Here is a 23,938-nt window from a genome sequence, read left to right on the forward strand (position 1 = left end):
TCGGCTCTGGCCTGGAGGAGGCCCCAGCTCACCATGAACAGAGGGACAGGACACGACTGGCTGGTTCTCACGAAAGGTGGCTGCGCCCCAGACGTATACGGGCTGCCTTTTCTGAACCCTCGCTCGGAGTTAACCACATATCTAGCTAATGTGTCCATGTTGCCAGGAGACTCCAAGGGTTGACACTGTATTTATGGTTTTATTCGGCTGCTCTGTGTGGATGATGATGGCTCGAATGGGTTCTGAAAAGTCTGATTTGTTTTGTTACTGAAACTTTTACTGTGAAATACTGTGAACTATTATAATGCAAATATTTTTTAACTCAGAGATAGTGGAAAAATAAGTCTGTACTAATGTGTATTTGTTCCTAGGAAAGCTACTAAGATGAAAAAGTATAATTCTTTGATCAAGAAACTGCTATATTACTTGAGAGAATATTCACCTAAATTTTTAAGTAGAATTATCAAAAAACATTTTAAGCACCATTCTTTCCAAATTCAAAACATTGCTCTAGCTAGGCATGGTGGCACATGTTTGTAATCCTAGTACTTGGGAGGCTGAGACAGGAGGATCACAGGTTCGAGACCAGTCTCAGTAATTTCTGAGGCCCTCTGCAACTTAAACCCTGTTTCAAAATAAAGAATAAAATAGGTCTGAGGATGTAGTTTGGAGTTAGAATGCCCTGAGTTCCATCCCTAGTACCATACACATACAAAACAATAGTGCCCTAGAAGAAGAAATTGGAGAAACGAGATCCCTCCTTTACCAAGTCCCCCTTTTAGAGCTAGGGACTGAATCTCCACTTCTTTCCTACATTCAAGTTTTGTCAAACTGTAGGAACCTAAAGTGTGAATTTTTTCCTAAGCAAAATTATGTAACTGTGTACTTAGTGAAATAAAGTCTTTAAAAAAAAAAGCTAGGATGCTGCATTTCCTTGTTATACACTGATGTACCTACTGTTTATAGTTTACCTTGAAGGCTGCTTTAAGAAGTAACTTTTAGCTGGGCACAGTGGCACACTCCTGTAATCCTAGTGCTTGGGAGGCTGAGACAGGAGGATCATAGCTTTGAGTCTAGTACATGGTAACCTATCAAGACCCTGTTTAAAAGTAAAAAAAAAAAAAAAAAAAAGTGCTTGGGGTGTAGCTCAGAGGTAGAACCACCTGGATTTAATCCCTAGTGCCCCCCCACCCAGTTTATACTTAGTCCAAGTTTCTGAAGTAGCAGAAAAGTTGATAGTTTTTTTTTCCCCCTTGCTACAACTGAAGACGAAGCTTTGCTAAGCACAGGCCACTGCGGCATGTGTGGCTTTGGGCTTTTTAACCCACATTTTTTTGCTAGCACCTTATGCCTTAGGGGCATGAGGATAAGGGGGTATTTATTTCATCTGACTGTCTATTGCTTCCCTTTCTGCCAGGATACTGCAGGTTCCTATCCCCTCCAGAGTAAGGAATTTCTAAGATCCTCTTCTGGCTGTGGACAGCCTTATCTAGTAAGGAGCTCTTGCTGGGCGGGTTGCACGGGCTAGTAATCCCAGCACTTGGGAGGTTGAGATAGGAGGATCACAGGCTTGAGGGCAGCCTCAGCAATTTAGCAAGGCCCCTAGCAACTTTAAGACCCTGTTTCAAAAATAAAAACATAGGATGTGATGCCCCTGGGTTCCAACCCCCAAGTACCATTAAAAAAAAAAAAAAAAAAAAAAGGCAGCTCTTGCCCTGGGCTGAAATCCATTTTCATCCTCATCCTATCATTGCTCCTTTGCTCTCTCAGGGTCCATCTGAGTCCCTGATCCCTCCCTTGTTTATGCATTTTGTAGAATTTTCCTTTTCAGACTGAAAATCCCTAGTCGTAGCTGTAGCTTAGGACATGACTTGTACAGTTCCTTCATCTGTTCACCTGTCCTACTGTAAAGAGCAGTGCCTTGGAGCAGATCTGGAGTCTACCCTTGTTCTGGACACTGTCTCTCATAAGCAGTTCTGCCACCTGCACCGCTTTTTTTCCCCCTAGTACTTGGGATTGAATCCAGGGCCATTCTACCTCCAAGCTGCACCAACAGACCAATTTATATATTTATTTTTTGTGGTACTGGGGATGGAAACCAGAGGCATTCTACCTTTGAGCTATACCCCCAACCCTATTTTTTATCCTTTATTTTGAAACAGGGTCTCACTTTGCAGAGGGCCTCACTAAGTGACTGAGGCTGCCCGAGAACCACCATCCTCTTGTCTCAGCCTCCCAAATGTTGGGATTACAAGTGTGCACCAGAACGCCCGGCTTTGATTTTATTTTTTATTTGGAAACAGGGTCTCACTAAGTTGTTGAGTCTGGCTGTGAACCTGTAATCCTCCTGTCTCAGCCTTCTAAAATGTTGGGATTACAGGCATGCGCCACTGCGTCCAACCACACTAATTTCTTTCTTTATTTTTTGCGGTACTGGGAATGGAACCCAGGGGCATTCTACCTCCAATCTACATCCCTAGCCTTACTTTCTATTCTTAATTTGAAACAGGGTCTCATTGGGTTGCAAAGGGCCTAAGTAGCTGAGGCTGCCCATGAACCTGGATCCACCTGTCTCAGCCTCCCAAATGCTGGGATTATAAGCGTGCCCCACCATGACCAGCTTCACACTAACTTCTGAAGCTTAATGAGACCAGAACCTCTGAGTGTTTTTATACTTGTCATTTAGTCCTATCTCTGAGCAAATCTTTTGTTGTGCTGGGTAATATTTTGGACTCAGGAAGAGAACCAACCCTTGTTCATCTAAACTTGCTCTTACTCAGTTTAGCCAACTGTCCCAATCTCTCAAAAATTACTAGGAATTTAGTCACTTAAGCTAGTTGTTGATACAACATGGTGTTGGGCTTCATTACCATCTCTAGTGCTTGATTCTATTCATAACATTTTTTACCCAAGGGGCTCCAAAGCAGGTACAGGTCTTCCTAAGGCTGCACAGGCCTACACACCCCCTAGCCCACAGCTCCGCCCCACAGTTCCTCCTGCAGTCCAGGGAGGAAAGGGGAGAGTGACAAGTCTCTGGACAGCCCACACCATCTGAAATGCATTTGACAGGACCTGTTTTGACAATGATACTCCATCTGTACCTGTCATGCTTCTTGTTGCTTCTCCATCAATATGTCAGTCAGTTGCTTGTCAGAGATGCTTAACTGCTGACAGGTCCTCATAACCTGACTGAGGTAAACTGCCAAGAGGTGCTTGCACTGGAAAACAACACGCAAAGCTGTGAGGAGCAGGTAGGGCCGCGGCTGGCCAGAGTAATCAAGGCCCCTCACTGCCATTGTGTGGGAGGAAGGCTGCTGTGGTTTCAGGTGGGTCTCCTTTGCCTTCAGCAAGCTGTCAGAGCAATGGCTGACATTCCTTGGGGCACCTGCTGCTTAGCTGTCCTCATGGATTATTTTACCCCAATCTCACAGCTGCTCAGGACAGGTTTCAACCCCATTCCCCCCCCCCCCATTACTAGGGATTGAACCCAGGAGCATTCTACCTCTGAGCTACACCCCTAGCACTATTTTTTATTCTTTACCATTTTTTTAAATTTTAAATTTATTATTATTTTCTTTTGCAGTACTGGGGAGAGAAGCCAGGGGCATTCTATCTCTGAGCTACACCCCCAAACCTATTTTGTATTCTTCATTTTTTCAGGGGGTCTTTTTGGAACCGGCGATCAACCCCAGAGCGCCACACCTGCAAAGCAGGTGCTTTGCCACTGAACTAAATCTCGGCCCCTTGTATTCTTTATTTTGAAACAGGGTCTCACTGGGTTGCAAAGGGCCTCACTAAGTAGCTGAGGCTGTGCGAGAACTGCGATCCTCTGGTCTCAGCCTCCCGAATGCTGGGATTACAAGCGTGCGCCACCATGCCCGGTGTTATTCTTTACTTTGAAACAGGGTCTAAGTTGTGGAAGGCCTCACTAAGTAGCCGAGGCTGGCTGTGAACCTGCGATCCTCCTGTCTTAGCCTCTCAAGTAGTGGGATTACAAGCGTGCACCACCACACACCCTGCCAACCCCACTTGCAGTGCTTAGAGCCTGTGGTCTGTTCTCATAACCAGTTGTGCTTTGGGGACAGGGCCGAGTGAGGGAAGCGGCCACAAAAGGTGGCATGTACCAGCCTGTGCGCTACTCTGGGAGATGACACTTGGACTTTCTGTTAGAGAACGCAGCAGTGGTTCCTGAAGGAGCGCTGGTTGAATTTTGCCGTACTGTAGGTGATGTGCATTTACGGCACATCGGCTATGCCGCCTCTGTACAGTGCAGCCCCCAGCTCGGTACCCAGATCCCAAGATGTTTAAGACGTTAACGCTATAGAAGAAGGGGAAGAATGGGGTGGGCTCCATTTTCTTCTCTGACAAGACTTAACAAATAGTGACCTGCTCTCAGGATGATCGCGTCCTTCCCTTTGGAATAAAAGAATGTGAATAGAGCCTGTCTTGTTTGATGCTCTGGAACTGATGAAATTAGCAAAGGCTTAGAGGGACAGGCAAAGGCATTCCTGCCCCACGTGAAGGTCAAGCGTGGCGCCAGGCTGTCTTACAGGCAATAGGAAGTCATGGTTGTATTTGGGATATTCAAAGCTGTTAATATCCAATTTAGTTCATATTTTTATTGGCCCATCTAATTCTCCAATGCCACCTTCTAAGTATCTGTCCTTCCCCAAGCTGCATCCATGACCTTTTAAACAGAAAAGCAGGCAACTATGTAGTTCTAAAAATGACACTGAATTTTGGGAGGCTAAATCTAAGAGATGCCTGAAGTCAAGGACAATAAATTATTATTTGTTTTGACATGGAGTGAAATTCTCATTTGTGCATTTTTTTAAATTTTATTTTTTGGTGGTGCCAGGAATTGAACCCAGAGCAATTTATCTCCAAGGCACACTCCCAGCCTGTCCCTTTCCTTCCCTTCCCTTTCTCTTCCTCCCTCCCTCTCTTTTGCGGTCCTGGGGATGAAACCCAGGGGCATTACCTCCAAGCTACACCCCTAACCCCATTTTTTTTTCTTTTTATTTTGAAACAGGGTCTCACTGAGTTGCAAAGGGTCTTGCTAAGTAGCTGAGGCTGCCTGCGAACCATGATCATCCTTTTTTTAGCCTCCCAAGTGCTGGGAATACAAGCGTGTGCCACCACGCCCGGCTTCATTTTTTTTTTTTTTTTTTAAACAGGGTCTCACTAGGTTCCTAAGAGTCTTAAGTTGCTAAGGTTGGCTTTAAACCTTCAATCCTTTTGTCTCAGCCTCCCAAATCCTGGGATTATAGGTGTGTGCCACCATGCTTTTTTTTTTTTTTGCATGGGGATGGAACCCAGGGGCATTCGACCATTGAGCTACACCCTCTGCCCTAATTTTAATTATTTAGTTTTGAAACCGGGTCTCACTGAGTTGCAGAGGGTCTCACTAAGTAGCTGAGGCTGTCCGCGATCCCTGATCCTCAGCCTCCAGTATGCTGGGATTACAGGCGTGCACCACCACGCCTGGCTTGTGCAACTCTTAAACCATGAAATAAGGATGAACAGTTTTTCTCCTGATCTAAGGACAACGGCGAAGGCCATCCCCATCCTCACCAGTAGGCTGTCATTCTTCCGTAGGACTGAGAAGGCAAATGCAGGACATGAACAATAGTGACAAGAAGCCAAACACGTGTATGTTTTACCAGAACTTCCAAGTACCTAGGAAGAAAAGTGCGGGTGGGATTAGACCTCAGAAGGTGTGCTTCTGGGCATTCTTGCTTCCCCTTGATTTTATCCACTTAATGACTCACAGTTCTTCCTGGAAATAAAGCCAGCTGGGGGCATAGCTCAGAGGTAGAATGCCCCTGGGTTCGATACACAGTACGTACCACAAAAAAAGGGAAAAAAATTATATTTAGACTCTAAATCCAGGACATTTTTAAAAATTAATGTCAACACTCCCAGGCTTCTTCTCTCTTTCTCCCACAGAGAGAAAAAAGCAACAGATTTAGTCTTCAGTAATAGAAACAGCAGACACAAGGGTGGTGCTCCCCATTCTACATGTTTAGTGCTCACCTTGGCACAGGTCAGCAGAGCTCCTTGAGAGTTTGCAGGACTGCCAGGAACGGCCAAGACTGGGTAAGATGCCTACTATGCTCATGAAAGATTTCAGCCTTAATTTAAATAGGTATTAAAAAACTATCTTACACTTTTCATATATGAACATATTGCCCATACCACTGAGTATGAATAGAGAAATCTTCCTAGTGTGTTTGAAGATCCGACATTGAATAGAGAGCACTAAAGCAGACTCTTCCCCCACTTGATCCTAAAAACATGCATCAACATCCAATAACAGGAATAATCCTTGGGTCTTCAAACCAGGGCCTCTGAATACAACTTTAGATTTCTTTACTTATTTCCTATGTTTTCTCTCTAGATTTACTCTTAAGCAGGCACAAGCCTCTGGGATTCTGCACTGACTTGAATGATTCAGTGTTCCCCTCTCACCGCAGGTCCCTAATCCTTCAAAATCCCCTCAAGCTAAGCTCGATAAATGCCTGGCGACTTAGAGCGTGGGTCAAGTCTACAGAGCTTCCCTGGCCTGATCCTTGCACAGCCCAAGATTCAAAGTAAAATGCTCAGAGGGCCAGAGCAGTAAGGACCGTAAGGAGAGTAAATTTTAAATTTGCTTTGTCTTTTAAGTAGCTGAGGCTGTCCACGAACTGCAGTCCTCCGGGCTCTGCCTCCCAAATGCGGGGATTACAAGCATGCACCACCGTGCCCGGTTAATTTGTTTCATCTTTATCTAGCAGTGGAAACGAATGAACCCAATAATCAGACAAAAATCTGAGTTAGAAATGTTCAGAACTGGAAAATGACCTTAGGGCTAATTTAATTCAATTTTTTCACTGTTCAATGGAAAAATGACCTCCGCTTACAGGAACTGCTTCATTCTTCCTCTCACAGTCTGGAATGCTCACCCCCAAAAGAAGTGTGATTTTTTTTTTACCCCGGAACTCGGGATGGAACCCAGGGGCATTCTACCTCTGAGCTATACCCACCTCGCCCTATTTTTTATTCTTTATTTTGAAACAGGGTCTCACTAAGTTGTGGAGCACCTCATTAAGTAGTTGAGGATGTCCACAAACTGCAATCCTCCTGTCTCAGTCTCCTGAGTGCTGGGATTACAAGCATGCACCACCATGCCCGGCTTAAGAAGTGTGATTTTTGTGTGTGTGTGTGGTACTGGGGATGGAACCCAGGGGCAGTCTACCTCTGAGCGACACTCCCGGCCCTATTTTTTATTCTTTATTTTGAAACACTGAGTTGCAAAGGGCCTAATTAGTTGAGGCTGTCTGCAAACCCGGATCATCCTGTCTCAGCCTCCAAAATGCTGGGATTAAAGTGTGTGCCACACCTGGCTTAGAAGTGTGATTTAAAAAAAAGAAACATGCAGGGAAGAGGATACTCAGACCACAGCTGGACTCAGGGAACCTTGCTTGGAGCAGCCTGCCGTGTATTCAGCTTTACAGAGGTGACTATCTGACGGCCACCCGCTCCTGGGTTCAGGGTTACTTTATACTGCTACAAACCTCTGAGTGGACGTCACAGCAGTAAACTGTATTATTGTTTCCTGTGTATGGTGCCTCTCTCTGGAAGGGGATTTTATATTTCTGTCCTACTCAACACAGCCCAGCAGAAGCACCATATCCTCTTTTCTGTTGGGAGTTCCACCCGGGGGTGCTTCACAAAGGTACAGGTGTTTTGGAGCAGAGGTGCAGTGAATCCTGATGGACACTGGCATGTGTGAGACATAAGACTTTCTGTAAGCCTTTCAGATGTGGAGGTCACTGTTAACACAGCACTACTTAGCCTCTCCTGACTGCAGCGTCTCCCCTCCTAAGTGAGCCAAAAGTTTCTAAAAAGTAGCTCAGGTGATGGAAACCAAACGGTACATTTAGAATAACTACACATTACTGCTGGAGGAAAGAAAGACTATTAGGGTTGACCTATGGAAGAAAAGTTGACTACGGAAAGACAACTAGTTAGTATCAAGGCAGAATCTAACTCAACTTTTATCATCTTATACTACCCTGAATTGAACCAGGTTCTTACTAGATTACTATACGATATAACCCAATATAACCATTAAGGTGAACTTGAGGGTAAGATTTCTATACTCATTTAATTCAAAGTCCAAACAGACAGACACAGTTCTAGGAATTTTTATGACTAATAAAGCAATGTAATATAACACAGGATGTGAATGACAAAACCTAAACAAGTTGTGTTGATCACTGGAAAGAAAAGTCAGGAATAATTTAAATACTTTAAGCAAAAACTTTAAGATTGTAATTAACAATCAATCACAGAATCAGAGGACAGCCAGATATCTTCCTGCCCAAGTCAAACGTTATGCTGATAATGAAACTGAAACCAAACTCCCATAAGTAAAAGATATAAGGAAAACTTGAAGGGCCCTTCTAATTTTGAATATTTTAGCTACATAAAAAACAAAAATATAGCCAGGAGTGGTGGTGCACGCTTGTAATCCCAGCATTTGAGAGCCTGAGACAGAATGACGGAGGTCTGCGGACAGCTCAGCTACTTAGGCCCTTTGCAACTCAGTGAGACCCTGTTTCAAAATAAAGACAAGAAAATAGGGCTGGGGGTGTAGCTCAGAGGTAGAATGCTTCAGGGTTCCATCCCCAGTACTGAACAACAACAACAACAAACAAACAAACAAAAACAGGTCTGAGGGTGTAGTTCAGAAGCAGAATGTCCTGGGTTCAATTCCCAATACCACAAACAAAACAAAACTAAACTAAAAAAACCCTACAACAAACAAAACTCACCAGCCAGGCGTGGTGGTGCACACTTGTAATTCCAGTACTTGGGAGGCTGAGGCAGGAGGATCTGGGTTCATGGCCAGCCTCAGCAACTTAGTGAGGTCCTCTGTAGCTCAGTGAGACTGTTTCAAAATAAAGAATAAAATCCAGCTGGGGATGTGGCTGGGCATGTAGCTCCAGGTAATATGCCCTGGGTTCAATCTTCAGTACTGAAAAAACAACAACAAACAAAAACAAACAAAAAAAACAGTGACTCTTGATTATTCATCTGTAAGCTCGCTGTGAGAAAATTCTACTGGGCACTCTCTTTTAGTAGAAGATACCACCCAAAAGTTTTAATGGCTGCGCACAATACTACCAAATTTTTTCCTTTCTGTCCATCTTTCTTTTTTTGTGGTACTGGGAATTGAACCTAGATGCATTCTACCTTTTGAGCTACACACACCTAACTCCATTTTTTGCTTTTAATTAATTAAATTTTTTTTTGGTGGTATTGGGGTTCCTGGAAACCCTTCTACCTCTGGGCTACACTCCCAGACCTATTTTATACTTTTTATTTGGAAACAGGGTCTCTTAAGCCAGCGTGGCTGGCTTCGAACCTGCACGATCTTCCTGTCTCTACCTCCCAAACGCGGGGATACAAGTGTGTGCCACTATGCCTGGCTATTTTTTGCTTTCTTTTATTTTTTTATTAGTGCACTGTAGTCATACATCTTAATTGCATACAAGATATTTGTTTTTATTTTGAAACAAGGTCTCACTAAATAGCAAAGGCTGTCCTCAAACCTGCAGTCCTCCTGTCTTAGCCTCCCAAGTACTGGAATTATAGGTGTGTACTACCATGCCCAGCTTACTTCATTTTCTTTTTTTTCGTGGTACTATGGATGGAACCCAGGGGCTTTCTACCTCTGGGCTACACTCCTAGACCTATTTTCTATTTTATTCGGAAACAGGGTCTCACTAAGTTGCTGAGAGCCTCACTAAGTTACTGAGGCTGTCCTCAAACCTGCAATCCTTCTGTCTCAGCTCCTAAGTACTGGGATTACAAGTGTGTCCCACCATATCTGGCTAATAAATATTTCTTTACAACAGTTGTGAAAGATCAATTCTGAATAGATCATTCTGAGCAAGTGGAAAGACCTCAAAATTCATTTTGGCTTTTGCCTGTAAGTGAGATATTATGAACAAGGTGAAATTTTTAACAAATTTATTGGGGGTGCCTCTGTTATCAATAAGTAAGCAAAAGTTGCCTATTTTTCATTAGCTCTAAATAAAGAGACTTCACATCATTGCTGTCCCGTGCAGTGCTACTGGGTAGAGTTAATTGGCCATGTTTATCTTTTTGTGTGTGTGGTACTGGGGATTGAGCTCAGGGGCATTCTATCCTTAAGTTAAACCCCTAACTTGATTTTCTTACTTATTTTGAAGCAGGGTCTCCCTAAGTTGGCAAGGTTGACCTTGGACCTGCAATCCTCCTGTCTCAGTCTCCCAAGTACTAGGATTGCAGGTAGCACACCTGGCTATATCTATCTTACTTTAATCAGTAAAATGCCTGGAGATAGTATATTCGGTGAAGTGAACCAGGTACAGGAAGTACATGCTCTCACTTGTATGTGGAGTATAAAAGGATCAGACAGAAGCAGGCAGTAGAGTGGGGTCGCCAGGGGACTGAGGAGTAGTGAAAGTCACTGAGGGAGATGGCAGCCAGGGAGTGCAAAATTTCACTTAGGCAGGAGGATTAAGTGCAGGAGGTCTACTGTACAATACGGTCTAGAGTTAATAACAAGTATTGTATACTTGAAATTTTCTAAGAGTAGATTTTAAGTGTTCTCACCACGGAAAAATATGTGAGGTAATGGACAGGTTAACAGCCTGATGTGGTCATCCCACAAGGTACACATGTATCAAAACACTCTTCTGTCTGCCATAAATATATACTGTTTTTGTCAACTTAGAATAAATAAAAATTTAAAACATTACTGATATGTTAACTTGACTAAGTTGGGTCAAAAGCTTTTTGACAGCCCAGAAAATACTTCAAGCTGGTCCCCAGCTTCCAGGGAAATTCCTGAAAACCTTTTGTCCTAAGGGAATTCTGAGGTTACCACCAACACTAGACGTGTACCTGGTAAACGCGCCTTCCACTGGGAGATGACAGTAAAGTGACTGACTGCCGGTCGACGAGGTCCAAGGCCTGGACAGCTGAGGAGCCAAAGATGAACTTCAGCCTAGGGAGAGAAAGGAGTCATGCGCCCGTCACTGACCTGACGGTGCTCATCACCCTCAGCACTTGGCCATTTTATTTTATTTTCTTCAGTGCTGGGGACTGAGCCCAACACCTCACGCCATGGTAGGCAAATGAGCTACACTGAGCTCTACCCTCCACCACACCCTTTTATCTCAAGCATTCTAAAAAAAATAATCATTTTAACTTGTCAAAAAATATAGCAAAATCTAAAGACTTACTCCTCAGGATTAATAAATGCCAACATCTTATTGGATATTCTTGGCTTTTTTTTTTCCCCCCCTGTGGTATTGGGAATTGAATCCAGAGGCATTCTACATTCAAGCTACTCCCCCAGGTCAATTTTATTTCTAATTTGGAAACAGGATCTTGCTGCTAGGTTGATGCAAGTTTCACTAAGTGAGGGTCTTTCCTTGAAGTTGCAACCTTCCTATTTTAGCCTCCCAATACTGGGATTACAGGCATGTGCCACCATGCCTTGTTTTATAAATTTAAAAAAAAAAATAACAAGAGGCTGGGCGTGGCAGTGCACACTTGTAATCCCAGTACTTGAGAGGCTAAGACAGGAGGATCACAGATTCACGGCCTCTGCAACTTAGTGAGACCCTGTTTCAAAATAGAGAATAAAAAATAGGGCTGGGGATATAGCTCGAAGGTAGAATGCCCCTGGGTTCCACCACCAGAATGAAGAAGAAAAAAAAGAGCTGGGTGTGGTGGTGCTTGCTTGTAATTTCAGTACTTGGGAGGACGAGGCAGGAGGATTGCAGGTTTGACACCAGCCTCAGGTACTTAGTAATGCTCTCCGCAACTTATTGACACCCTATTTCAAAATAAAGAAGAGCCGGGTGTGGTGGCGCACGCTTGTAATCCCAGCATTCGGGAGACTGAGACTGGAGAATTGCGGTTCATAGACAGCCTCAGATACTTAGTGAGGCCCTGTGCAACTAGGTCTCAGCAGGCCGTGGTGGTGCACGCTTGTAATCCCAGCACTTGGGAGGCTGAGACACAGGTTCGAAGCCTACCTCAGCTACTTAGTGAGACTCTCAGCAACTTAGTGAGACCCTGTTTCCAAATAAAATATAATATAGGTCTGGGAGTATAGCCTGGAGGTAGAAAAGCCCTTGGGCTCCACCCCAAGTACAAAAAAAAGGGAAGAAATTTTAAAAATAAAAAATAAAAAAATGAAATGCCCCTGGGGTCAATCCCTAGTACCACAAAATAACTAAGTAAACAAAGCTGTACTGACTATTGCCAGATAATCTTTCATTTACATTTGCATCAGTAAGGTTTCAGTTATTCCTTTTTCCATATTCCTTCCAAAATTTTGTCTGTGGTTACCAGTTTTATAGTTTAAAATCTATGTTATTATTTAGTATCTTTATGTTTCCTAGTAAGATTTATCATTTTTAGCTAGGCATAGTGGTGCAGGCCTGTAATCCCAGTACTTGGAAGACTGAAACAGGAGGATCGCAGGTTTGAAGCCAGCTTCAGCCATTTAGCAAGGCTCTCAACAACTTAGTGAGATCCTGTTTCAACAAAAAAATAAAATAGGAGCCGGGCATAGTGGCACATGCTTGTAATCCCAGTATTTGGGAGGCCGAGACAGGAGGATTGCAGTTTGTGGACAGCCTTAGCTACTACTTATTGAGGCCCTCTGCAATTCAGTGAGACCCTGCTTCAAAATAAAGAATAAAAGCCGGGCATGGGTGGCACACGCTCGTAATCCCCGCGCTTGGGAGGCTGAGACAGGAGGATAGCACAGGTTCGAAGCCAGCCTCAGCTACTTAGTGAGGCTCTCAGCAACTTAGTGAGACCCTGTTTCCAAATAAAATATAAAAAAGGTCTGGGAGTAGAGCCCGGAGGTAGGCCTCGGGATTCCACCCCTAGTACTACACACACACACACACACACACACACACACACACAAAAGAAAATAAAAAATAGATATGGGGGGGTGGAGCTCAGAGGTAGAATGCCCCTGGGTTCCATCCTCAGTATGGGAAAAAAAAACAAAAAACCCAAAATCAAACACAGCAGAATTTATACTTACGATAATAGATGTTCATCAGGAACTGTAAAATGGGAATAGGAAAAAAGTTAATCATGTTAAAATAGTGACCATAAATATAAAAATCTTTAAACTATAACCAAAAGACTTCTATGTAAGATGGCAAATTGTATCTCTATATCTAATTTTATTCCTTCCTCAAATCCCACTGAGACAATAACAAAGGGTTAAAAATATAATTTACAAGACTCCAGAAAACGAAATCCTAAGCTAACAGTGGGGAGAGCCAGGAACTGACCTAATTTATGTTCCAGAATCTACTTGACCTCTCCAGCCCCTCCTCCAAAAAAAAAAGCCCTCAGAAATTGGTGGCATGATAGCTCTGAAGGTCATTAAAGTAAGAGGTTCTCTGAAAGTTAGATTAAGGTGTAGTAGGCCCCTAATCCCCTCCCTAGCTGTAGATGACCACTGCCTCCGTGCTCTAGCAAAAGACGAGGTTTGAAAGACGAGGTTTGTTTTCTCAAGAGGCTCAACACAGGGTATCTGACTAGAGGAAATTATCAGCACAGTAGAGTTTAGAGTGTCACGCAAGACACAGGGGACATTCCGCTCTCTACCCCAACACGGCTCCTAAGATCCAACCAGGCCTTCACGCTCTAGGCAGGAGACTAGAAATCTTTCCTGGGAAATCTCACCAACTGGGAGAATGACACAGGAATGATTTTCCCTATTAAACAGCTGGATAAGAACAATTACAGTGACATCCACCATCCACAAGCTCTTCCACAAACTAAGGATGACCAGAACAAAACAAACAGAAGAAAGCTAGTTAAAAGAAAAACCACAGAAAAAAAAAAAGAACATTTCAAATACCCATCATTAATATGAGAGAAAAAAAGAAGAAGATAAGCATTGTAAAACAGGCACAAGACATATAATAAAGGAATCTAGTGTGTGTGTGTGTGTGTGTGTGTGTGTGTGTGTGTGTGTGTTTCTAGGGATTGAACCCAGGGCCATTCTAACTCCAAGCTACATCCTCAGCCCAATTTTGTCTTCCTTCCTTCCTTCCTTCCTTCTTTCCTTCTTTCCTTCCTTCCTTTGGGTCTGGAACCCAGAGGTATTTGACCTCCAAGCTACACCCCCTGCCCTATTTTTTATTCTTTATTTTGAAACAGGGTCTCACTAAGTTGCAGAGGGCCTAAGTAGCTGAGGCTGTCTGCAAACTGCGATCCTCTGGTCTCAGCCTCCCGAATGCTGGGATTACAAGGGTGCGCCCCCACGCCCAGCTTGTATTCTTTATTTTAAAACACAGTCTAAGTTGCAGAATACCTCACTAAGAGGTTAAGGCTGGCTGTGGACCCGTGATCCTCCTGTCTCAGCCTCCCAAGTACTGAGATTACAAGTGTGTGAATAAAGGAATCTTGAGAGGGGGAAAAATTGTAAATTAAATATGAAAGCAGAAATTTAAAACATTCAATGGGAAGTCTGGAAGATACAACTGAAGACAGTTCCCATGAAGTAGAGAAAATAAAGATGAAATATAAGTAACATGGTAAGTTACTGGAGGATAATAAAGGATATTCAGTAACTGAATAACAGAAATACTAGCTAAAGCAAAACAAACACAGAGAACTCATCAATCATGTCAGTCAAGAAAACCTCCCAGAATAGCAGGATATAAATTTCTAGCTCAAATGGGTCCCCTGAGTGCCCACTTAAAGGAGTGCAAAAACAAAAATAAACTTTATCAAAAGAGTCAGGACACTGGTTATGAAGAAAAGATGCAGTTGGCCCTCTATATCCATGGGTTCCACACCCATGGATTCAACCGTTAGATTAAAAAACACAGATGGGTGTCATGGTGCACACCTGTAATTTCAGTACTTGGGAGGCTGAGACAGGAGGTTTGAGGACAGCCTCGGTAAGTAGCATTTTGCTTAAGCATAGGTGCTTAGGCTCTTGCCAACCTGGCGAAACCCTGCTTCAAAATAAAAAAATAAGAAGCCAGGTGTGGCGGCGCACACTTGTAATCCCAGCTCTCGGGAGGCTGAGACAGGAGGAACACACACGTTTTAAGCCAGCCTCACCTACTTAGTGAGGCTCTCAGCCATCTAGTGAGAGCCTGTTTCCAAATAAAGTATAAAAGTAGTTCTGGGAGTATAGCCTGGAGGTAGAAGAGCCCCTGGGTTCCATCCCCAGTACCACAAAAACAAAAACAAAAACAAAAACAAAAAACAGCCAGGTGTGGTGGCGCAGGCTTATAATCCCAGTACTTGGGAGACAGAGTCAGGAAGATCTCAGGTTCAAAGCCAGCCTCAGCAGCTTAATGAAGCTTTCAGCAACTTAGTGATACCCTGTTTCCAAATAAAATATAAAATAGGTCTGGAGGTATAGCTCAGAGGAAGAAGGACCCTAGGTTCCATCTCTAGTACCACACAAAAAAAGAAAATAAAGAATAAAATGGGGTTAGGGGTGTTACTTTAGAGGAAGAATGACACAGGGTTCAATCCCCAGTACCACAAAAACAAAACCTTCCAAAAATTAAAAAACTTGGAAAAAAAAAAAAACAACCCCTGGGTCTGTAGAGAATGTGTAAAAAGAATTTATTGCTTATCATGAATCCCTAAGCAACACAGTATAACACCTACTTACATCGCATTTTTATTGTATCAAGTGTTATGAGTCATCAAGAGATGCTATTAAGTACAAGGGAGGATGTGTGTAGGTTATATGCCATTTATATAAGAGACGTGAGTGTCAGAGGTATCTGCAGGGGTTCCTGCAACCAATTCTCCTCAGATCCTGAGGGACAACTGTAAATCTCAAGATAGAAAGAAAGGTCAAATACAAGAACCAGAAACAACACTAGAAACTAAAGGTAATGGAATAATGCTTGCAGATGTCTGAAGAAATATTATTTCCAACATGTAATTTAATACCTAGCCAACCTATCAATTAAATGTGAGGGTAGAAAAACCTTTCTCAGACATGCAAAGCCTCAAAAAATCCATCTCATGCCTCCTTCTTCAGGAAGGCTACGAGCTCCATAAAATAAGGCAGGAAACCAAGAAAATTGTAGGATATACTAAACATATGGCGCAACGGAGGTAAAGAGAAACTATCTCAAGATATTTAGCGACCAGCCAGTCCATGTTAGGCAAGTCTGAAAGTGCTAGGTGAGATTTCTTCAGAAAAATGAAACTGATAAATCATCTCATTCATTTTTTTTTTTTTTTTTTTAGTACTGAGATTGAACCCATGGCATTCTACATATGAATTATATCCTCAGCCACCTCCTCTTTCCCCTTGGTGGTGCTGGTGATTGAATCCAGAGGCATTCTACATCTCAGCTATATCCCCAGCCTTATTTTATTTATATATATTTTTGGAAACAGGCTCACTAAGTTGCAGGGGCTGGTTTTGAACCTATCCTCCTGTTTCAGCCTCCCAAGTGCTAGGATTACAGGTGTGCACTGCCACGCCTGGCTCTTATTTTATCTTTTATTTGGAAACAGAGCTTTGTTAAATTGCTGAGACTGGCCTTCAAGCTGTGATTCTATCATCTCAGCTCCCAAGTACTGGGACTACAGGTATGTTTAACCATGCCCAGCTCATCTAAACATTTTTAAACTTTTTTTTTTTGGTGGTATTAGGGATTGAACTCAGAGATATTCTGCCCCGGAGATACATTCCCAGCCCATTTTATTTTTTATTTGGAAACAGAGTCCCATCAAGTTGCGGAGAGCCTCAATAAGTTGCTGAGGCTGCTTATGCATTTGTGATCCTCCTGTCTCAGCATCCCAAGTACTGGGATTACAGGCGTGTGCTACCACACTTGGATGCTCTAAACATTTTTTTTTTTTTTTTTGTGGTACTGGGGTTCCTGGAAGCCCTTCTACCTCCGGGCTACACTCCCAGACCTATCTTATATATTTTTTAAAATTTGGAAACAGGGTCTCTTAAGCCAGCGCAGCTGGCTCCGAACCAGCGCGATCCTCCTGTCTCCGCCTCCCAAGCGCGGGGAATTACAAGCTTACGCCACCACGCCCTGCTGATCTAAACATTTTGAATGGAGATTTAGAATAATCGTAAGGAGTGTTAGGTTGAGTTATGCAAATGGCTTTCTACATATTTAAATGCAAACAAAACAAGCAAAGAAAACCAAGGCAGTTATCACTCTAGGAAAACCAAGAAGTTACACAGAAAAATAATCTTAACTCTGTATCAGTTGTGACTAGTTTACACATCATCATACAAATATAAACTTGATATCTTGTTCTAAAAAATTATCACTAAAGAATGGGTGTGATGAAGGGTATATGACTACCTAGAAAACAGTTCTTTTAAAAATAAACATATAAGCCAGGAATGGTGGCGCACACTTGTAATCCCCGTGCTTGGGAAGCTGAGTCAGGAGGATCGCGCAGGTTCGAAGCCAGCCTCAGCTACTGAGTGAGGCTCTCAGCAACTTAGTGAGACCCTGTTTCCAAATAAAGTATAAAATAGGTCTGGGAGTACAGCCCAGAGGTAGAAAAGGCCCTGGGGTCCATTCCCAGTGCCACTAAATAAATAAATAAATAAATAAATAATAAACAAATAAACATGTATCAATGGCAGTGGTCCTTGTGTCGGATTCAGGGGTGTCAAAGGAACTGACTGTGCCCTTTCAAGATTTTAGTCTATGGATTAATCCATTCTGACAGAGACCACAGTTAAAGTTGGCAGCATGCTGAATACACACACACACCATTCAATCTTAGACAAGATGTACTGTTGAAGCTGAAAACAAATTGGCTCCCCCCTTTCTGAAATAAAAATATTTCATATTTAATATCTGGCAGGCCTAGTCTTTTAAGAATATATACTTAGCCGGGCATGGTGGTGCATGCTTGTAATCCCAGCATTTGGGAGGCTGAGACCGGAGGATCACGGTTCGCGGACAGCCTCAGCTACTTAGTGAGGCCCTCCGCAACTCAGTGAGACCCTGTTTCAAAATAAAGAATAAAAAATTGGCAATTTGAGAGGCTGAGACCAGAGGATCGGGGTTCGCAGACAGCCTCAGCTACTTAGTGAGGCCCTCTGCAACTCAGTAAGACCTGGTTTCAAAATAAAGAATACAAAAATAGGGCAGGGGGTGTAGCTGGGAGGTCAAATACCCCTGGGTTCCATCCCCAGACCCGCAAAAAAAAAAAAAAAAAATTGGGCAGGGGGGTGTAGCTTGGAGGTAGAATGCTCCTGGATCTGTCCCCAGACCACCCCCCCCCCAAAAAAAGAACATATATTTAAACTTTATGACTTCTTACTGAAACGAGAGAACAAAAGTTGGCTTAAGGTGGGCGTGGTGGCGCAAGCTTGTAATCCCCGCACTTTGGAGGCAGAGATAGGAGGATCACGCAGGTTCGAAGCCAGCCACTCTGGCTTAAGAGACCCTGTTTCCAAATAAAAAAGTATAAAATAGGTCTGGGAGTGTAGCCCGGAGGTAGAAGGGCTTCCAGGAATCCCAGTACCACCAAAAAAAAAAAAAAAAAAGTTGTCTTAATTTTCTCTGTCCTTTACAAACAGTAATTCAAAATAAGTAATGGCCATCTTGAGGTCTAATCTGCCTATTATTTACAGTAGCCATCTTTACACTGGAAGAGTAGCTTCAATTAGTCAATAGGTTGTAGGTATCAGCAGAGCTTGTCCTTTCTCCTTGACTTTGGTGAACATGGGCACAGAGCACCCTCTGCTGGTTAAAGATAACAAGGTGCTTTATATTTAATTAAGTAATTAATTAATTTTGCAGTACTGGGATGGAACCAAGGGGCTTTCTACCCCCAGGCTACCCTCCCAGGCCTATTTTATATTTTATTTGGAAACAGGGTCTCACAAAGTTGCTGAGAGCCTCACTAAGTAGCTGAGGCTGGCTTTAAACCTGCGCAATCCTGGGGCCGGGATGTAGCTCAGTGGCAAAGCGCCTGCTTTGCAGGTGTGGCGCTCTGGGTTCGATCCCCGGTTCCAAAAAAGACCAAAAGAAAAAAAAAAAAAAAAACCCTTAAAAAAAAATAAGTCAAACCTGTGCAATCCTCCTGTCTCAGTCTCCCAAGCACTGGGATTACAAGCGTGCCCCCTCAGGCCCAGCCGATTTAACAAGACTCTTTAATAGCATCCAGCTTGACTCTAGCAATGGCATAGGTGTGCCTCTGTGTTTGTGACTAAAATATTTATATTCTGAACAAAGTGTGTAAGAGAGTTAAAAACTTTAAAATTAAAACGAGGCCTGAATAAATTTGATAATTTGAAACTGAAAAAGCCAGGTGTGGTGGCGCAGGCTTGTAATCCCAGCGCTTGGGAGGCTGAGACAGGTGGATCGTGCAAGTTCGAAGCCAGCCTCAGCTACTTAGTGAGGCTCTCGGCAACTCAGTGAGACTGTTTCCAAATAAAATAGGTCTGGGAGTATAGGCCAGAGGTAGAAAGCCCCTGGGTTCCACCCCCAGTACCACCAAAAAACAAAACAAAACAAAAAAGACCCCACCATCTCTGAATAAGAGCTGGCTGTTGTGGCACACGCGCGAGACTGGAGGTTAGCAGGTTCAAGGACAGCCTCAGCAAGTAGTGAGACTCTTATCAACCTAGTGAGACTGTTTTCAAATAAAAATGAAATCAGGCTGGGGATGTAGCTCAAAGGTAGAATGCCTCTGGGTTCAATCCCCAGTACCACTCCCCCCAACTCTTTGAATAAAATAATTCAAAAGTTCGCTTGGTGCCCAAGACTGTAATTCCTGTATTCAGGAGGCCTAGACAGGAGGATCACAGGTTTGAGGTCAGCATGTAGCAATTTAGCAAGGCCTTATCAAAGTAAGAAAACAGGACTAAGAGTGTAGCTCAGAGGTGGAATGCCTGGATTTAATCCCCACTCCTCCTCCTCCTCCACACACACACAATTTCAAAAGTTCTACCTGTCAGCTTGCCTGGCCCTGGGCCTCCTCTCACGTGTACCCAGCAGCTCTCCAAACACTTCCATCCCCACTGGCCTGCTGGCTGCCTGAGGGGCCCCAGCAACTACTCTGTCCCTTCAATGTTTACTAAATGGATCCCCCCCCCCCCCGGACTGGGGATGGAACCCAGGGACATTCTACCTCCGAACTACACCTCCAGCCCAATTTTTACTCTTTATTTTCGAAACAGGGTCTCACTGAGTTGCAAAGGGCTTAAGTAGCTGAGGCTGTCCTTGATCCTCCTCGTCTTAGTCCCCCAAATGCTGGGATTACAAGCGTACACCACCACGCCCATTTTACTAAATGAATCTGACTTTTATCTACTGAATTTCGCTTTTTCTTTTAAGTACTGGGGATTGAATGCAAGGGCATTCTACCTGAGCTACACCTGTCACCCTTTAAATTTTTTTGTGTGTGTCTTGAAATAGGGGCTAAGGGGCTTGCCTAAACTGCTGCGGCTGGCCTCGAACCTGCGATTCTCCTGTTTTAGCCTCCTAAGTACTGAGATGACAGGGGTGCTTGGCTGAATTTAGCTATTTAAATTAAAAAAAAAAAAAAAAAAAAACTTCGAGTCTGCGAGTTAGAAATAGAAGCCTGGGGGGGGGGGGAAGCTCGGCTAAGCCCCCAGGCTCCCAGGTCTCGCGGGGTCGTCCCGGCCCACCGGTCGCGGCCCACGCCCAGCGGCCCCTACTTCGCGCGCTCTCCCGCACCGCCGCGGCCATCTCGCTCAAGAGCTCCTCCACGATCGCTGGCAACGCGGCGGTCATGGCGACACACCCGGCGCCCGCGACGCGCGGACCGACCGCGATTCCCGCCGCCCTCCGTGGGCGTGGCGAGTAAAAGTGACGTCGCCGCGCGTGGCCGCGCAGGCGGACGGCAGCGGTGACGCGCGCCCGACGTCACGGCCCGGCCAATCCGGCGAGCGCTCGGCGCCGGGGGCGGGGCGTCGGGGCCGCGGGCCTGCAGTGCGCAGAGGACGCGGCGGGAGCATGAGCCGGCTCCTGGGCTGGAGCCTGGGCCGAGGCCTGCTGCGGGCCGCGGGGCGGCGGGGCCGCGGCTGCTCGGCGCTCCCGGCGCGGGCGGGCGGCCCGGGGCCCGAGGTGGCGGTGGCGGTGGCGCCGCCCCGCGTCGCGCTGCCCGGCCGCCGCCCGGGCCTGCTGCCGCTGCTGGCAGGTGAGGGGCGCGGGCCGGGCGGGGCCGGCCGGGCGGGGACGGGGCCGCGCGGGCCGGGGCCCGGTGACCTCAGCGCCCCTTCTCGCAGCGCTCGCCTGGTTCTCGAGCCCCGCCGCGGCGGACGAGGAGGAGCAGCCGGGAGCGGGTGCGGCCGCCCCCGAGGACGCGGCGGACGCGGCGGAGGCCGAGATCATCCAGCTGCTGAAGCGAGCCAAGGTGAGGCTGCGCGGCCGGGCGCCGAGCCCCGGGGGCGCCTCCGTCGCGCTCCCCCGGTGCCGAAGCGTCGCTGGAGGCTCCGGGGGCCCTTTGCCCAAAATCAGATGGGCCGATCCGGCGAGGTGGAGCTCCATCCTGCACCGGGTGCCTCCAAAGCCTGCGGCGAAACCGCTGCAGTCTCCCGTGCAGGTGGAGGCGGCACCCCCCACCCCCCGCCCGCCCCCGGCAGATTTCTATTGTTCAGATTATACGGTTATTTTATTTTATTTTTATCAGCTAAGCCGGAATGGCACCATTTTGCACAGACTGTATAGTACGTGGCGTCCTGAAAATGTATTTTATGGTTGCTATGAGGCTCGCTTCTCTTCTTTCTAAGTTCTTTCTTTTTTTCCACCTGCTTTGTAAAATTTTTTTTCTTCTCTTCACCCAGGCGGTCTCCGCTCTTCCTTTGGGCAAAATATCGACTTGATGCCAACAACATCCAAATTCGTATTCACCGACTGCAGTGTGCTAATGACCTGCCGTCTTCACTGTGACGCCCCAGGCTACCTCTCAGACTGCAGAACTAAACTGGATTTTAAATGCTTCCCCAGTGCATTCTTTTCATTATCTTCTCTCTACTACCATCCGTTTCTCAGCCTAGAAATCTCATAGTCATTCTTAAAACTTGTAGTAACTTACCATTGTGTCTCAGTACACAGCAATCATTTCTGTTGTCTACACAGCAATAATTTCTATTGCCACCAAATACAAACTATTTCTTGAGTTTTGCCCGTTATCTCCATTTCCCCTGCTACAGTCACCCTAGTGCAAAACGTGACTTGTGGCTGCCTGCAGTCGGTATTTATTCTGCCCCCTTTGTCTCCTACAATTCATTTTTCATACCTGATTTTTTTTTTTTTTGCAGTACTGGGGATGGAACCCAGGGGCATTCTACCTTTGAGCTACACCCCCAGCCCTATTTTTTTATTCTTTTTTTTGAAACAGGGTTTCACTGAGTTGTAGAGGGCTTCACTGATGGGTGAGGCTGACCTTGAACTGAGATCTTTCTGTCTCAGCCTCCCAAGTGCTGGGATTACAAGCCTGTACCACCACGCCCAGCTCCTGAGTGAATTTTTTTTTTTTTAACTTAGCGTTTCATCAGAAGAAACAGGGAAAAGCAAGAAAAATTCCCATGCAGGGGAAGGGTCTTTGAAAGAGGTTGCCCACCTGGGTGATATCCTTAAAAGTGCAAATCATATCATCTCCTTGCCTGAAAAATTCAGAGTTCTCCCCACTACATTCTAATGAAATGCAAACTCTTGGCCATGGTCTAGAAGATCCTGCATGATCTAAATCAGTGTCTCCCACCCAATAATTTGGCAGTAACTCTCTGGCTCATCCTTCTTTCAGGGCTCTTTCCTTGCATTTCTTCATTTTCTTGCATTTTGTCTTCTTAAGCCTGTGTGGCTTCACTGATTCTCTTTGTTTGGGTCATTCCTCCCCCCAGTTCCTTATGTGGTTGACTCATTCTTTCTTTCCCTCCTCAGTTTAACTCTTACTTTTTTGGAAGGTTCCCCTGACTCCATTGAAGGAGACCTTCCTCCCCTTTCCATTTTTTTTTTTTATAGCTTGTATCATGAATTGTGATTAGGCTTACCTGTCCTATGTGTTTCCTTCTAGTCTGAAAGAATAGAAAAAGAGGATGAAGGGCAAGCGATTTCCTTAAAATATGAAGTAAAGATTGCTCATGTTTCTTCTGTCTGAATCTGTGGGCAAAACTTTATTTTGGTACTAGAGGCATTTTACCTCTTGAGCGAAACCTTCAGCCTTTTTTTATTTTATATTTTGAAAAAGGGTTTTGTTAAGTTGCCAACAGTCTCGGTAAGTTGCTGAGGTTGGCCTCAAACCTGCAATCCTCCTGTTAGCTTCCCAGATACTGGGATTGCAGGCATGCACCACTGTACCTGGCCAAAACTTTGTTATATGCCCACACCTAGGTGTGAGGAAGGCTGACCTCCGGGTCACCTCTGCAGACATAATACCTGATGCGTAATAGGGATTCAATAAATATTTAATGAATCAAATAGCTTCTTTCTATGCATTGGGATGTATGGCCATATTTACCTTTGGTAGTATCTGCTTTCCTTATTGTCTTTGTCTTCTCCTTTTAGTTGAGCATCATGAAAGATGAGCCAGAAGAGGCCGAGCTAATTTTACACGACGCTCTTCGTCTTGCCTATCAGAGCGATAACAAGAAAGCCATCACGTACACTTATGATCTGGTAACTCTTCTGACCCGATGGGGCTGGCGACTGGGGAAGGTGGTTCTTCCTGATTTTTATTCCTGAGCTTTAGGATGTTCTGAAGCTTTTTCAAGTTTTTTTTTTTTTTTTGGGTGGTACTGGGGGTGGAACCCAGGGGCTTTTCTACCTCCGGGCTATACTCCTAGACCTGTTTTATACTTTATTTGAAAACAGGGTATCAGTAAGTTGCTGAGAGCTTCACTAAGTAGCTGAGGCCAGCT

The 23,938-nt window shown here is 44.8% G+C and overlaps 2 protein-coding genes across 4 annotated transcripts in view; one reads left to right on the forward strand and one right to left on the reverse strand.

Annotated features, from left to right (window-relative positions):
• Positions 1–3,104: 3,104 nt before the first annotated feature.
• On the reverse strand, positions 3,105–20,810 carry ZSWIM7 (zinc finger SWIM-type containing 7; the record flags this gene model as incomplete). Its single annotated transcript, XM_080712785.1, has 5 exons — positions 3,105–3,218; positions 5,575–5,679; positions 10,939–11,041; positions 13,109–13,130; positions 20,735–20,810. 5 exons carry the CDS (start codon positions 20,808–20,810, stop codon positions 3,105–3,107), a joined length of 420 nt encoding a protein of 139 aa, XP_080568911.1.
• A 198-nt stretch (positions 20,811–21,008) lies between these two features.
• The window catches only part of TTC19 (tetratricopeptide repeat domain 19), a gene marked incomplete at both ends in the record, with an annotated part of 28,887 nt that continues 25,957 nt past the window's right edge, over positions 21,009–23,938 (forward strand). For 2 of the 3 annotated variants that reach the window (XM_080713268.1, XM_080713269.1), the window contains 3 exons: positions 21,033–21,143; positions 21,217–21,432; positions 23,586–23,696. In XM_080713268.1, the coding sequence (XP_080569394.1) occupies positions 21,033–21,143; positions 21,217–21,432; positions 23,586–23,696 (438 nt within the window). Of the gene's footprint in view, positions 21,433–23,585; positions 23,697–23,938 lie in introns of all 3 variants that reach the window. The other variant, XM_080713270.1, reaches the window with a different exon arrangement.

Source organism: Muscardinus avellanarius, assembly GCF_963383645.1.
Source record: "Muscardinus avellanarius genome assembly, chromosome: 16".
NCBI classification, from domain to species: Eukaryota; Metazoa; Chordata; class Mammalia; order Rodentia; family Gliridae; genus Muscardinus; species Muscardinus avellanarius.